This window comes from Anopheles stephensi, chromosome 3, assembly GCF_013141755.1.
Source record: "Anopheles stephensi strain Indian chromosome 3, UCI_ANSTEP_V1.0, whole genome shotgun sequence".
Taxonomy (NCBI): domain Eukaryota; kingdom Metazoa; phylum Arthropoda; class Insecta; order Diptera; family Culicidae; genus Anopheles; species Anopheles stephensi.
Window position 1 is genome coordinate 6,712,060 of NC_050203.1, and position 17,109 is coordinate 6,729,168.

Genomic DNA, 17,109 nt, shown 5'->3' on the forward strand with positions numbered 1-17,109 from the left:
TCGTTTTGTTGCTAAAGCATCATCTAAAGTATCGAAACTACTACTTCTCAAACGCATACAACAGACGCATCGATAATAATAACATATTTTAAAGAGCTTTATACACACACACACTCTTCGCAACGATGTTTGCGCCAAAGGAAAATTGGGCGGAATTTTAATTCCTCTTTTTTTGAGCGAGTGAGGACAACACGCGGCGATCCATGTTAGCACTCTCCATTACCATTGGTTTTATCTTCATCGAATTTGTAGCGCCTCAGCATATTTTCTCGCGCCGGGCTGCTCCCACACATGGCTGTTGTTCGCATGTGGCTTCGTGGTGAGTGTCTCTAGCAAAATACGGAAGGAAGGATGGTTCAGGGGGATGGCTCAAGAGTGGGGTGGGTTTGCACCCAATTATGTCACTTGTTCACATATCGGCCTCATCAACATGTAGTTTCCCCCTCCGGCGTGTAGCTGTGTGTCACTTCCCATGACGACCCCAACGACGGCGACGACGATGACGCCGGCGACGCGGGCTCACATAATTGAACAATTCAATTCGCTCAACCAATCCACACGGCGAATGAGATGAATTTAATTAAACCGTTGGCGGTTTTCTCCGCGTGTACGCGCGTGCCTTTCGGGCGCGGCCCGTTGATTGAACTGCCGCAGGCGAGGTTTTTGCGGGTTGTGCCGAATGAAAACGTAATCATTTAAAATTAAACCACCATTCAAGCGCTGTGCTCGCGTCGCGCAAAGACGCCCCAACCGAGGACCGCCGTATGTCGTAAGGTGTGGGAAATGTGTCTTTTCCCGGCCATCGTCGTCGTTTGCCTTCGTGGTTTTTTATTTCGCTCCTCTGCTATTTATTACACTTTGCGAAGCGAATGGAAAGATAATCCCAGCAACGAAATGGCACAACTTTTAAAGTATTTGTTATTAGATTTTCCCTTCCACAAGAAGACGTCGCTCGCAATATCGGCGGGGCAAAAGCGTGAAACCCTTTTCTTAATGGTGCTTTAAGTGTTTGGCCGTAATTGATATCGGTCCGATTGTGGATATGCATAGATTTATAAATTATTAAAAATTTACTCAACGTGGAAAGCTTTTGATGTGCCGTCGAGATGGTTGAAAGTCGAACCATCAAGCAATCGAACCAACCTGATGAGCTTGATTTCGAGATGTTGGAGTTGGGATATTGTAGCTCAAAAGTTCCTTAATTACAGGCAACTCCTTCTCGAGCGATCTTTGTGATGATCCTCTCCTCGTAATGATCCCGCGCTTAAAGCGATTGGAAAATATTACCGTTCAATTAAACGAACGCGAATAAATATCTAAAAGCGTATGTTTTTTATTTGGCGAACATTCATTTCTGTGCTACTTCTTTTCCACCACAAATCGTGACAGAGGTGCTGAACACCTGAAAACCATTTTTCCTTAGTGCCAGATGGAAATTAGCATATTTTTAATCAATCGATGCTAATCCACCTGCTGCTAATTACGTCGTGTGGTAGCGCGAGCCTTGCTGGTGGTGGTTTCCGACGCCCTAATGTGAACATAATTGCATCAAGCTGTGGTGCACTTTTGTTCGTTGTTTCGTAATTGGCTAAGTTAAATAAATTGTAAATAAGAAAGGATATGGAAAGGCTCGATGTGCCCGAAACCCCAGTTTTGAAAAATTTTGATTGTATAAGAAGTGTAGACAAACGAATCATTTGATAAGGCAAATGTGGCAATTGATAATGCAAACGTCAAACACATCTTGTCAAAGTCGGAAGAATATTTATATTTTTAATTTTTATAAGTAATCTTTTGCTTTATATTTTATTCAAATAATTATTTTATTAATTTCTTAACTTCTCACAACTGCTTCAAACCAAATGCTTTAAGTGAAAACAAAAAATATTTCCCACACTTTGCATTTCGTAACGATTTGAATGCTGTGGTTTCGCTCCTTTTTCTTCATCCTGTTTTGCTACCTATCGATGGTTAAACTTCAAAACCTATTCCATCTTCTTTATGTGTCGCATCCAAGATTTGTCGTTTGTTCTTCATAATACACAAAAAAAAACAAATTTGTCTCGCTCTTTCTCTCCCTCTCTCTCGCTCACTCTCTTTCTGGCTCGTTATAATTTCATTTCGTTTTGCGTTTTTCATTTACGGTCCTGCTCACCAGTTTTTCCGTTCGTTTGTTCCAATTCAAAATCTGTCTCTCTATTTTCCCACATTTCAACCCAATACATGCTCACACACACTCACACACGCATATGTATAACTATAAGAAAACCTTTTCTCCACCCACATGTTCCTGGCCCCTTTTCCTTCTCCCCTCCCGCAAACAAAAAAACTCGAACACCGTGCCGTTTCGTGTCGTCAACTAATCGGATTATTTTGTTTCTCTTCTCCCTTGCTGCTCCACGCCGCCTCTGCCCCGCTGCTTGCACCTCGGATGACTCGGAAAATGGTAACAAAAAATCAACGCCTCACGCACCACATACCCGGGCCGGACACCAAATCGTGCTCACACACACACACACACGCACAATAATAACAACAATATTTAATCTTCTCAAATGGGGCCTCCAATCGAAAACCACACACATACACACACACACACATCCACTCGAAACACACACGAAAACCGTTACGGAATTAACACCAATCTCCGCTTTTTTGATCGAAATCCGGTACGGAACGGTGCACAATCTTCGATTTTCTTCTACGGCGCGACGCGCACCATCTTATCCACTGGACTGGGAAACTGGGAAAATCTTTTCCCTTCTCCCTACCTGCTAACCCACCGCCCGGTTTACTCTGTCGGGGCAATAAAATGACCAACCAATCTCACGACGATTCGAATCCGCTTCGAAAAAAAAATGTCCCCCAACACACACACGCACACACACACACACACACTTCTCCACACAACGGAACGTTTTTCCTCCCCCCCTTGCCTTCTCTTTCTCTTTCTCTTGCCCCTCCATTTGGGACGAATGCAGGCAACCGGCGTACAGCTAGCGTCCGTTCGGTCGGGTACAGTGATCTGTTCGTCCTGAGCAAAAAGGACATGTGGGACGTGCTGAAGGAGTATCCGGCGGCCCGGGTGCGGCTGGAGGCGATCGCGGTGAAGCGGCTCGAGAAGTACAAGAAGGCGCCACTGGAAAAAGGTAATGTGGAAAATGTGCATGGGATGGTCGGGTCGGGGACAGTTTAGTAGTAGCAGACTACACGGTTACACACATTTGCACAAAAGCAAAAGGCGAAGATGATCTGCAGACACATTTCACTGGCGCTCCATTAGAACTCCGCTGCGTGCATGTTTCGTGTGTGTTTGTGCGCGCAACATGCATGCACACACGAACCAGTGGCTTTATGTTTGCTGATTTAGTAAGCTTTTGGGCAGCATTTAGCTTCCTGTGTTTCGTTTCGGGGCTTTTCTTCGAGGGAAGACATTTGTTGCAGCTGCTTCGTATGCTTGCTCTTTTCGCTTTCGTTTTGCACTTTTTTGTTGTTGTTTCGTGCTTGTTTCTTTCAGCTGTTGTCGCTTCTCCTTTTGTGAACTTTTCTCTTTCGTTGGGTTGATTTCGTTTCGCAATCATTAGGATTCTACTGCTACTGATGCGGCTGGTTCGTTGAGTACAAGCCAGTACACTGATGCCATTAGCCTCAATTAGATTGTCTCGATATTCAAGCATCATCAGCTTTCTTTTCCTTTGATTCGTTTTTTGTATCCGGAAGCATCAAAGTGTCCCAAATATGTTCTCCAAATATAACAGGAAGTTAGGCTAGGTTCTTGATGAGCAAGAGTATCGCTTTTATACATTCAATGTGTAGAGCATTTCTTAGCTTTAATAGAATATGCTTTGAGGGCAATCCTTAGCAATCGCAACTAGCAAGAAACTAGCGACTTCTCACAATAATGTTGCTCTTAAAATGCAACCAACACGTGCATGTGCCTAATAGAATTACGTGCGCCTTTGGGGCCGAATGCTCATCACGAAATTTGCAAACAATCACCACAAACTATTCGAGAAATGCATCGATTCGACAGTCCCCCAGCGCACAGGACCGACGTCATCATCGTCGTGCATTCAAACAGAACCGAAAGCCGGCATTTTCCATCCCATCCCACACGGGCAAAGCTTCCGATCACCACCGAGAAGAAGAACTTTAGATTGTTTCGGCCAACGTTTCACCCATCTTTCTGCAGCAACAGCAACCGGCTTCTTCCGGGCAACGACGACGTGCCTGTGACATATTATGGTTGCGTTCGGTTTCTGTTTCATTTGCGACCTCCCGTTTCCGGGAACTCGTTTGATGTCATTTGGCACCGAGTCACATAGCTGACATTTTGTGTACCTTCCGCTCTGTGCCGAACGAGCGTGATGCATATTTCTTTCGGTGTTGTTTCCTTGATGGGACGGTGCCACTGTTGCTTCTGCTGCTGTTGGTTTATTGCAGGCCTGAGGGCAGGGCGGACCAGGGTGTCTAGGGGTTAGCCGGAACGCATTAGCCCGACCGACCCGGACCGACCCGACCCGGCCGTGTGTCGTCGTCCCGCTGGCCACAAATAGGTCAACAAAGGCTGTGTCACCAATGGTGGCTAGCACCCCGCCGACAGTGTGGGACGTTGCTGGAATGGAAATATTAAATTTGCAACTTTCAGCCGCTTACTATTTGGACGATGGAGTTGCCTCGTGTTGAAGCGACCGAACGCGTCTTGCTTGTGTGTGGGGTCGTACAAATTAATGCTATTTATTAGCGTTATTAGCTGTGGCCATGAATTTCTGTTTATGAGAAAATATGCCGGATTGATCTGATTATTTCGACGCTTGCTAATATCATTACTACAAAACAATGGGTTAGTTGGAACATTCTCGGTAGATTTCTTGAGCTTCTTGAAAAAATAAGACTATTCGAGATGTAATTTTTCTAGTAAGGCATTCACAAAGCTCAAAGAACCTTAGAAGTTTAAGATTGAGGTTCTCGTAACGAATAAACGTTACAAAGCGTTACTGAGTTTTGAATCAAGCAAGTCTAAAGTTCTCCGGTACAAATTGATATGTTTTCCAATTTCCAAGCATTTTTCTACGTACAGAAAACCTTGTTACGCCTTGTGCGCCTGCCTTTCTCTGTGTACGCGCGTCTTTCTCTGTGTGTGTGTTTCTTTGATCCGTTTTCTTTGTTCTTCGGTTGTTTCGATTAGAGTGTTACTGTGTTAACTGTGTGCCTATTTTTGTGATTAATTTACTAAAGTTGCTATGGGACGCTGCCAATCGACACCAGGTCTAGTGGAGACGAAGGGCCGCACCACGATCGAGGATATGTGGATATCGCCCACGACGGCCATCACGTCGGCGGGCTCGATGATGGCGCCCTCGTATCCACCGCCAGCGAGCAGGTAAGTAACGCACCACCGGTAGCCACACCGTCGTGTCGTAGCACCACGCACGAACGCTGACGGTCGTCCCTTCTTTCTCGCCATGCGCAAAACACAGTCGCATCACGAGCCCACGATCGCACCGGGGAGACATGAGCAGCAGCCGGCAACCACAGTCGCCCGGCTCGATCAGTCCCAGCGTGCACAGCTCCGAGGAACGGCCCCGCAGTCGAACGGCATCCCATCTTGCCCGACCCCAATCGCAACCGTGCCGGACAGGTAAGTTGATTGGACGGGCGTTGAAGAACTTAACCCCCAGCAAATAGTGTAGCAAAGTTGTGTAACTTTTACATAGGAAATAATTATTGCAATTAGTTGTACACAACAGCAGTTCAAAAGGCAAATACGAAACAGTTAACACAGTGTTTATTGTAACGTTTGGTAGATCTGTTTTATTCAACCAATCTTGTATGCAACTCACGGAGTATATTTCACATAAATATTTATTTTAATAACACACACACTTACATATTTTGTTCCACATTAATGCACCATTTACAGGATTATTTTTAGTCGTTACTACATTCAGCATGGTAGTATAGTTTTTTCCTTAATTTATGAAACTTATTCACTCGCTCTTTGGTATTTTAAATATGTTTTTTCTCTTCTATAACCCTCGAAGTTAAAAGGAAAATTTTCAAACTGCATTCAAATTGAAGAAATATTGAACATAATACTATTTTAGTACTTTTTAAGTTGAACTCACTCCAACATATTCATCCAATTCCGCAATTTCTCCCAGTAGAACGATTAACGGTCAATTGAGAACTAAAACCAAACCTCAAATTCCCAAAGCCCCCTCACCGCCAAAAGACAACTTAATGCAGCCCGTTCTCATTCTTCTCCCATCACAGGACCACCCTGTGGCTCCCTGACGCACATCGAATCTTCCGGTGCGACGCCCCTGCTAGGTTCACACGAGGCGCTCGAGGGCGAAATCAAGCGGCTCCGCGAACGGTTGCACACGGTCGAGTCGGAAAACTTTACGCTGAATGCGAAGCTCGCCCAGCAGCAGTGGGAGGTCGAGCATCGGCTGGCCGAGATCGAGATGCAGATCTGCGGTGCATCGTCCGCGTCGAGCGTCAGCCAGGAGAACGAAACCGAAGACCTGGAGCGGAACCGCGAAAGCATCATATAACACGGAAGCGAGCTGCCTCAAAAAGTTGCCCTGGTGTATGTGCGCTGCATGACTTGAACACACCGAGACGAAGCACCGACGAGACGAACATCCCGCGGACGGAACGACTGGCACCGACCTCTCCCCATACTTGCCCATCGCCTCCACCTGCCACGTGTTTCTCACCATTTCGTTTCGTTTGTTTGGGAAATTGCCGGAAAAAGGCAAACCTCAAGGAAATAGCTAGAATCTTACACTCCGAATACAAAACCCGTCAAGCTCAAGCATGATCGAACCGGAAGGACTATCCGATTAGTCGACGATCTCTTGCCGAGTATGGCGAGTGACAGCTTTCTTTTAATAACTTCATCGATTGAAACATGCGCTTGTGTGTGTAGCCGGTGGAAAGCAATGGGGGGGGGGGGGAAGATGCTACGGTGACCAAAAAAAAAACAAAATGGCGGAACAAACTTAAACCAACATCCATCAAAGAAAGCAGAACAAACCTCGAGACGAAGCCAACGAACAACTACACACGAACGTTTTACAGAGATCTCTACCCAAAGACAGCACGACGACGGGTTATCTTTGGCAAAGGCAGCTTAGTTGGAAATTGGAAGAAAAGACGAGCAAAAAACCGACGACACAAAACATTCAAATACACACGCACACATACACTCATACCTGTAGAGGAAAACTATCGCGGTCACGGTTAGAATATTGATCGACCATGGATTAAAAAAAAACACGCACACACAGAGAGACAGTAAGAAGAGGGTCGATGATGTCGCTCGTGCTGTGTGCTGAAGTGGAAATAATTGTGACCCGTTTGTACAATGTATATTTCGCTGTAACCCTTCGCTTCCATTTCCTGAGCGATCCCCGAATATTGCGTCTACACTTTGAACACTGTTGATTGGCCGATTAGGCCGAGCTGTTTCTACGAAGCAGACCAACCCGTAACCACACTAAGCCTGTCCCGCGGATCCCGGAGATGGGGAAAACTATGCATCGCACAAGCATGGTCACACGAACGAAGAAGGAAAGGCCGTGCCAACGTGTCCGGCAGTGTTAATCTTTTAAAGAGAGCAAAGCATAAAAACAAAACTTAAAATCGATGCAAATTTGTATTATTAGGATTAAATGAGCATTGGGTTAGCAGGATCGGATCAATTAACCTTTAGCGATAGCGGTAGCAAGAAAAACAAGGACCCTCCGGTCATCCTGATTCCCCAGTTTTCGGTTCACGGTGATATAGAGATGACGAGAAGAGACAGAAGGTGGTGGCACGTCGTTCACCATGTTGCTTTAAAGTTGCATCGTTGCGTAGCACAAAAGAAAAAGGGGGGTTGGAATTTCGGAAACCGTTGTAGTGTGGAAAACAAATGCCAAAAAAAATTAACGGAGAGAAATGCTGCCAAGTGATACATAAAAATGGTACTTCGTAGAAGTGTGACAAAGCCCGTCGGTGCTGTGGACGGTGGCAAAAGGTTTCGAGCAAATATTATCGCACCATCATCGTATGACAGGACAATATGGGTGCTGGGAGGTGCGAACAGGGTGTCGGGTGTCGGTGGTGGAAAATTCTACCGAGAGAGAAAGAGAGCGGGCGAATGGAAGAGAGGCTCGACAGCTTTACCGGCAAACGGTCGAATAAATTTGTGAATATTTCACTGTACAGAAGAACGGAACAACCATACAAGCACACACACACGCACACACAGACACATTCCTAGAAAAGGTGAATCGATCCCGCGGAAGCGTTGAAGAGGAAGGAAGAAGTAGCCCTAATACATATTTCTGGAACTCGGTCATCCCTTTAAGCTAGCAGTGAGCGAACCTGGTCAGAAGAAAATCGAGTCCTCTATACAGAAGAAAAGCAAAAGGAAACGAGTTAGGCTAATCATCTTCTTATCCGGCAGGACTTCCTATCCGGAATCCGGAGAAGCTGGACATTTATTTTTTAAACCGAAAAGCGAAAAAAAAAACTCAAGAAAATCCATTTTTACCACACAAACAGCATGAGCATTGCACACTTTCGATTCAAAATTTCAAGAGAAAAACCATTCTACTCACCAAAACGCGGAACCGATTTTCAGAAGGAAAGCAGACGCGTTTGGTATAGATTTAGCACAACCTACAAGGAGACTGTAAAATATTCACCTTTTGATTGACGAACTGGGTTACACTACTATTGCTTACCTACTTACTAAACTAAACTATCTTAAGGCTAAGTGACAGGTACGGACAGGGCAGCAGCGTTAGGGGCATTTGTTGACAGTTTATGAAACCGAACCGTTATCCTTACCCTCCACACCTAACACAAGTCTTATCTGCCAAAGGAAATCGTCGGTAGTTTAAAAAAAAAAAACTACGGTACAATATGATGCCGGCATACTTCCGTTTTGAAACTATATCTAGGTTAAGAGACTTCCTCTGTAAATTGGTTATTTGGTTAAGATCACGATTCGCTGTATCGATACGAGATACGTTTTGCTTGCAAACCAACGCAACACTGTTCTGTTGCGAATCTCGCCTAGCTTCAACTGTGCGCCTGCGTGTATACTATTTGCGGAGCACCAACGTGCTCCAAACTGAGGCCAAACAAAAATCCCATTTAATGTAAGCATTTCGAAAGGGTGGAAGAAACACACAAAACCCATCTACTACCACGGTTGCTCGATCACGATGTTAGATCACGATGGTTCGGGGAATCTAATGACCCCGAAACATTTAAACAAACTATTACATACACGATTTCTGTTAGGCTGTTTCGTTTGGTTGTACCGATCTGCTGGACAAGCACCCGACCCGGGAGTGTTTGTGCCAACATTGTTCCTTTTGTGTCCCGGTTGTTTGTTTTAAGGATCTCGTTCCACACGAGCATGGTAGGATCGGGTTTCTGTGCTAGAAACGTTAGAAGAAACACCAACAACAGTTGGTTACAAGTTAAGTTTGTTAAGGATGACGCTTTGTACATAGGGACACGTCGGACATCGGAAAACTACACACTACGCCACATATTCTAAATAGTTAGCCGATAGTGAAACGAAACGAGAAGAATATTTCCGATCCCGTTTGGATGGGGAAGGATACAAAAATCGAAGAAAGAAGAGAAATTATGCCCCCTTTAAAGGTTCTAGTTGCGTAAGGATTTCTAGTGCGTAAGCCAGCGATCGATTTGAATTTCCTACTCACCCATTGACACGACATTTAAATATCAACTGCACGGCATGGTATTGCTCCATTTGCTATCTTAAGTCCTTTAGTTTTTGTTCAACTTTTCCCTACGTTTCGTTATGTTTCCTGAGCTCAATTCCCTTTTGCTAATGATCGTTGGATCGATCTGCTATCAATACTTGTGAAGCACTTCATACCCCGTTCGGGGTGAGATAGTTTTAAACAACAAAGCTAGTGAGGTTCACCATGCACATCGATGGTGAGACATTTTGAACGTAACGCGAAGCATAACACAACCAAGAGAAGCACGATTGCACACAACTATACCTATTAGTGAACGTAAGAGAAATTCCAATAAACGGGACCAACGGTGTGTTAAAGGTTAATGCGTACAACACCCAAACCAGCATCGAAGCACGTACACATAGTAAACCCCCATTCATAGTTTCAGACTGCAACAGATGCACTCACAAAACCAATTCACAAAACCGAACAAAGCAATTCACAGAACCAACTCAGAAGCAAAGCCACACGTCAGTGACCTAACGATAAAATACGCACAATGCCCGGTTTTGGTGGGGTCCTTGTGTTTCGAACCAATTTGCTAAAACATCTCGTTGAATGCTCATAATTCCCAGAATTATCAGTAATGTTGTTTAATATGAGTTATTTGCAATCATTCCCTTCGTGTTTGCCAATGTAACGCATCTCACGTAACGCGTAACGCGTTTGCTTTGGTTTGTGTCTTCTCTAGATTGCGGTTTCATTTTGGCTGCGTACTGAACGCGTGGCTGCCGTTACGGCTGCGTTCTATGCGATGCCGTTTCAAATGATTCGGTTCGATTTGTTTGGAGAAGGATTGATGATGCAAATGTAAGCAACCGAGAAAATACAGCAGAACTGCCATTTTCTAATTGAAAGCAAGGGATGGAAAACTAGCATAAAAAGCCAACCCACAGCACTAGGTGGGATATTTATTAACAAACAAACCAAAAAAAACCACTCCAAATAGTTTAAAGCAAACCCCCCTCGAAAATGTGTGATCACTAGCCAGTAGTTTTGCTGCGATCCGGACAGTGATACGTTCTACGGTGGAGGAGGGATCGTTAAAAGTAAAATCCCAACAGGAGCCCACACCCCAGCGTTCCAGAAGCGAAAGATTCGGTCTTAGAAAGTAAAAACAATTTTGAAAGTAAACCACCACTAGAAGCAAAACAAACACAAAACCCCCGACACGGAAAAGGGAAGAGAACGCGAACGGCGTTTTCGTACCCAAATTTGTTGATGCAGAACCGGCACAATACGTACGATTGCACATACAACCAGCTCGCAGCAGACACACACACACCCAAAACCCCGGCAGACCCAATAAATAGAATATTAAATGCAGCGATGTGAACCAGCCCATGCCCGGTAGCCGTGAAGAAAGAAAGGGAAATTTGGTCCACGGAAAGGGAAGCAGATTGCAGACAAACACTTACACACACTCACACACACACAAATGAAGAGGTACTAAAGCGTTTACTAGTATTTAAATAATAAAGCTAATTTGGCGATTCACGAAACGGTAGCCAACGGTGGCCAAATTTCGCCAAGTGATGGATTGAACTAGTAGTGAAGAGAGAGAGAGAGAGAGAGAGAGAGAGAGAATTAAAGTGAAGGTAACGTTGTAATGTTATAGTTTAAAAGCTGCTAGTGAAATGTAAAGTAAACAATTTAAGCAAAGGACAGAGAGGCGTGTGTAACCGGTGCGAGGCCGTAGCAATTCGCGAGACAAATTACCACGAGATACGTGCACGGACAATTTTATAACCGACAAACTACTACTACTTCTCCTTGCTTTCCTCCTGGACCCTGGAAATCCCCCCGTTTCGCTCCCTTTTATCAGTGGGTGTGTTTTGTGAGGCACCGCCAAACGATTAAAAAATCCGAGATCGAAAGGCCGACCCGATCCGGGAAAAATTGTGCGAATAGCGAAAGCCAAAAATATACACAGGAACCAGTTTGCGGGCGCGTGCGCCAGTGAAGCAACCGCCCCGAGACAGACACACTCGGCGGCCGATTGTCCCCCAACCAGGCACAGAGATCGTGTTCCACTGAACTAGTTTTATTTAGCCGATGTAGCGATCAAGTGAGGTGGAGTGTTAGAAGAGAGCGAGTGCGCGAAGAACAGAAAAGCAAAACTGCCAAATTTTTAGATAAAACAAATATGATTACTTATGAATAGAAGTGGGGGGGGCTGTCGAGCAGATGAGGAGGGAGACGGTCCGGGAACCGTTTCGAGTGGAATGTTACAAATGTCAACAAAAAAACAGGGAATTATTTCACGCAAAGCACAGGAACACATTACTCTTTCGCAGCGCGCAATTGGATTTGTGTAGAAATGAGCAGTATTATCATCATCAATTCGTCGACCTTCTTAACGTGTTTCATCAGTTCGCGAAACGAACCGTCTGGGGTGAATCGTACGAAAAGCTTCCATCGACGACATCGATAGCTGGCCTTAACATTCACGCGCCCGCAACCACCATGTGGGGGATGAACTTGCTCTCGATCTTCAAATTTATGGACTCACCGTGGGAGCATATTTCGAGAAAAATTGCACATTTTCACCCGAGGATCTCCCTGTGGGTTTAGTTTGCTTTTTTTGTTCTGCCTGTCGAACCGTGCTACATAATTTGATTTATGTCTATTTCACGAACAACGATCACGACCCGCTGCAGCGAAACCCTCCCCATTGGCGTATCTAGCCACTGAAAGGTCTTCTGTCACTTCGTTCTTCGGTCAGCTCGACTTCGAGACAGAGGTAGAGACGCGAAATTAATCTAAAATTCAAAACCCGCTACTTAATCCCATCGATCAAGGTCTTACCAGGTGTGCAAATTATAATGCTGGGTGTAGCAAAAAGTAAGCCGCTGCGGATGATAGGCACAGATCGGGCGAGCACTGCAGAAGGTGCTAATTCGCCCGCTGCTGTTAAGCTTAGTCGCTTCTAAAACAAATGGCTTCATTAGCACGTTCGATAGTTCGCTACCGACAGGCCGAAAGGTTCACTGCCAATTGTCCCCAAAAGTTGGAATGTTTAAAAGGCTTCCAGCCGCGGCCAAGGATAAGGAAGCTTTTTCGTACGATTTTGCGGAGAGCGTTTTGGAACGGACGCAATCTTTAGTTTGCCTCAAAACTGTAAGAAAATTCAGCTTCTTGGTTAAAATGGTTAATTACGTATCTTTTAAGAAAGCAGGACGAGTGACATCCAATCGAACGTGTTCGAAAGTGTACAGAGCAGAGAAAGGAATGATAGACGCGCAGCGCAGCCGACGAGAGCGTTACCTTTCTCGACCATGTAAATAGATACGTTTTAAGACGAGCAAGGGCGACCCGATGGTCCTCTAGATAAAAAGAAAAGAGAAAACAGAAACCACGCATCCTTACTAATTAAAGAAAAAAACAAGCAAACGTATCCCAATTCCAAAAACAAAAAAACAGAAAGGAAAACACAGCCAAAAGCGATAGACCCGTGAACGAAGTGTTTTTTGCTAAACTGCACAAACTGGCAAATGGAAAAAATTGGCAAAATTTGTGTGAATATAGACCGATGGAAGATAGGAGAAAGTTATCGGAGAAGCACAAACGAAAAACAAAAATATCTTCTCACTCTCACTCCCGGCTAGATAAATCGAACGAATCGAATGACAACAAAAAACAGACTAGTGAGAAATACAGACAGGCGATCAAACTTTATAAAACGCATGCCAAGTGAACGAAGTGGCCAACCAACACACAAAACACATTCGCACCAAGAGAAATATGGGAGCGGCCAAAAACCGACAAGAAATACAACCAAACGCAAACATACTAGAATAGGGATCGGTTCGATAAAGATGACAGTTTTGCAATGCTCCTCGAACCGGGGGAAGCGAAACATGCATGAAACAATGTTGCCAAATCGCGCGAAGCAAACGCGCCAGTGAAAGCCTCGTGGTGCACAGTAATACTAATACCCAAGAAAAAAAAACCAGGGATGAAAGAAAAGATTAAAATTACAAACAAACAAAAAAACACACACTCAAAGAGAAGCACACTCATACCACACAAAAAAAACGAAAGAAGAAGAAAACGAAAATGTGGAGAAGAAAAAAATAGAGGAGAAAATGAGGAAAGCATTTGTTAAATTATAATATTTTCAAATTTATTGTAATTTCTATGAAATATATGAACATGAAAAACATGAGCAGAAATGCGAACGAAAAAACCAGCCTGCTGTGATGCGTGTGTTGAAATGGATCAGTTTTTTCTTACTGTGAAACGCAGTTTCCTGTGCTGGCAAAATGCTGTGAGTTTGGTATGACAATATTTCAACAACTGACAGCATTTTAACGGAAATTTGGAGCTACGCTGGATGTTACGCTTTTCTTGCCATTATATCACGAATCGCGCATTATTTTAAACATGTAGACACTTTTTTTATGGACTGAAACACACTGTAATATTTTAACAAAAGTGTTAGTCCGATATCAGTGAATTTAAATCGCTTTTTTTTGGTTAATTCTTTGAGGCCTGCTCGCTACCGTGCGTTGAATGCAAATCTTGAGAAGAGGAAAGAAAATAAACCTCTCACACACTCACACATCAGCTTTAATTCACGCATTGCCGCACGGTTTTATTGTGGCAGCCCATAAATCTTCCGCTCTGTTCATTGCTGGAATTGCTGATGAACAAACCAATAGGTACAGAAGAGGCAGCCGCCTCAGAATCGGTTAACCAAACAACATATCAAAATATCTTAAAGTTAGCGAAGCCTAAAGGAGCGCTCACCCGGATTAGCGGTGAACTGTCAAGAAGGTAAACACCACAGCCATCACGCCGTCACCACACCGTGCGCTATGTGATGCTTCATTAAAAAAAGCTTCCCACGAGCTTCCTGGGTAGTGAATGGAGGTGAGCAATCACTTTGAACCGCGGCTCGGCTTCCTTTTCGTATTTCCAATTTATTTGTACGTCGCCTACAGCGGGCCACTGTGTAACTATTACAATGTTGTCTCAAGCACACACAAAACGCCCTTCTGTGGCCGATCGGTGTCATCAATATTTGATTGTGTTTACTTACCCGGACAACTCACCCCGTGCAATCGAGCAGGGGGTTAATGCCATCGAGGTGAACCGGCCCGATAGGGGGGAAAACACAGAAGACTTCAATGCCGGGGAAGTTGGAAGCTTGTGCTGTGAGTGTACTTTCTCGCAAGCAAATTCCTAGTAATTAACCGCAATCCCTATGGAGACTGTTGTCCTTGAGAAAAAAAATGTTGCCTTTTATTGCCCTTTTTTCCCAAAATATCCAACAAGTTTGAGAAGGGTAGCCGTCAGCTCGATTTACGTCTACGTCTTTCGCACTATGACGATCGCCATCGCCTGTCTCGACCGATCACCGATCGGACGTTCATCAGGAATTGGAGCAGCAAACAACCAGCGTCACAGCAGCTGTGACAAACGGGCCAGTTGCGACCGGTGCTTTCGAGCGCCGCAACCGTAACCCTGGACTAAATTCTTTCGATTCCGTCCAAAAAAGCGGTTCGTTCGATTGGTAAACGCGCTAAGGAAAAGGAGCGAGCGCAACAAACAAACCGTCAAGGCTATGAAGGCCGACAAAAGGAAGCAAAGTTTATATGAGTGATCGGTACGAGATTCCGCGATCCAAGGCGCTCGGTACCGGGTATGTCATTAAAATGAGTGGCGGCTTTTAGCATGACGCGAACCGCTTCTCGTACGCGAGAAGAAATTCTAACCCCCCGTATGAGTCACGGCAGAAATGAAAGGCAAACCGTTTTTCGAAACTGGTGAATGCTTTGCTTTGAATTCTAAGCAAGACATTCGAAGACTTTCCTTAGTGGTGAGCCGTTCTTCGTATGACTCACGGTAGACGCTAAAGGAGGAGTTGAAGTCTTATGGCTTCTCATCAAAATTCTCATCAACACCTTCATCGTGATTCCTCGGACACGCTTCACAGTCCAAATCGCGCTTAACCGATCTGCATAACCGCACAACCCCTTGCTGCTGCTGCTGCTGCAACCACTGAGCGTACTCTATCGCCCTTACCGCACTGGGTAGGGCAGGTAAATATTTCACTTTCGGACCACCACCAACTCTCCTTTCCCCCTGCCCCCTCTTTACCAACACCTTTACCAGCCTTTTTTAAACCTTGGTCGATCGTAGCCCGCACTTGGGTAACTGGCTGTTAAAAAAGCTCACACACACACATACACATATTAAACCACGATCATCGAACCGGTCCGACGGTCGGGACTGTGTTGGGCTCGCGGCCAAAAAACCTATCCCCGACCCAACCACCCCTATGGACCTTCCTCGCGGCGGGGGTTGTCAACAACAATTCGGTGGGTTCGTTGTCCTTCCCCGGGTGGGCGACGAGAGGAGCGAAACGATGACGTTTGGTCTGCGGTCGCTCGCTACTTGCGTTTCGGTGCTGATGCTGTTTGGTAATCGCGAAAAACGAGGAACCCCATCTTACAGCCGGCCAACCCACCCAGTAAACCCGCCCTGCGCCGTGCGGGCCGCTTAACGGTGTCTATCGGGGTGCATATCGTTTCGTAAGGGGTTCGTTGACGAGGGGGTTGTGTGGTGCAACTTGGGAAGCACCTCGGGTCGATTCCGAAAGGCCGCCGTCGCGTTGAAAAGCCGTGTGAGTCGTGATCAGGGCCCGGCTGCCAAGGGTGGTGCGCACCCACTCGCATGCACGGTCTTTCTCTTGCGCCCAGTAGGCTTTGTGGGCTTTGCAAAATGGAGGGGGGGTTAGAAGGGGGGGGGGGGGTAAAAGAGACAAAACACCCTCAAACTCACACAAACACACACACACAGGTAGAGACAGAGGTCTGCAGTGTAATGAAATCCACCTCCTTCTCTTTCTTTCTACGCTGATGTTGATAACCGAATGCTGAGCGGCTGAACGGTGAATGGTCCGTTAAAGCAGAGGTCCTGAATTAATACCGAGCTTTTGGATTTCATTTTAATAATATTTGTTATATACTTTTTAAGCATAAAATCCTCTAATATTTACCTAAAAATCCTTATAAAAGTCCATCAGTAAGCTTTATTGAAAGAAGGCCACTTAAGGAAAAACTCCCGAAATGGACCAACAATAATTCGTAGTTTTATTTTATATTTCAGTAAAAAACTAAACGGCTCACTTAATGCTTAAGACTCTTCCCGAATTGATGATAATTGCTCATCTTAAGCCACGCACATGGCAAAAATCGAGAGGCGCAAACTGGTTTCTCAAACATAGAACGTAAAACTACAGATTCATTCTACCATTAACGAACAGGAATGCGATTGCGAACCACGAAACAGTATGATAATGAAGTTCTTAGCGTAGCCA

General features: G+C 45.0%; 1 protein-coding gene across 20 annotated transcripts in view; it reads left to right on the forward strand.

The window, feature by feature from the left end:
* LOC118510343 (cyclic nucleotide-gated cation channel alpha-3) overlaps positions 1–13,971 on the forward strand; it is a 94,251-nt gene extending 80,280 nt beyond the window's left edge. For 17 of the 20 annotated variants that reach the window (XM_036052015.1, XM_036052013.1, XM_036052024.1 and 14 more), the window contains 4 exons: positions 2,982–3,149; positions 5,239–5,383; positions 5,481–5,641; positions 6,277–13,971. In XM_036052015.1, the coding sequence (XP_035907908.1) occupies positions 2,982–3,149; positions 5,239–5,383; positions 5,481–5,641; positions 6,277–6,560 (758 nt within the window). In that variant the 3' untranslated portion in view covers positions 6,561–13,971. The remainder of the gene's footprint in view (positions 1–2,981; positions 3,150–5,238; positions 5,384–5,480; positions 5,642–6,276) is intronic. The other 3 variants (XM_036052028.1, XM_036052026.1, XM_036052031.1) reach the window with 3 other exon arrangements.
* The last annotated feature ends 3,138 nt before the right edge of the window (positions 13,972–17,109 follow it).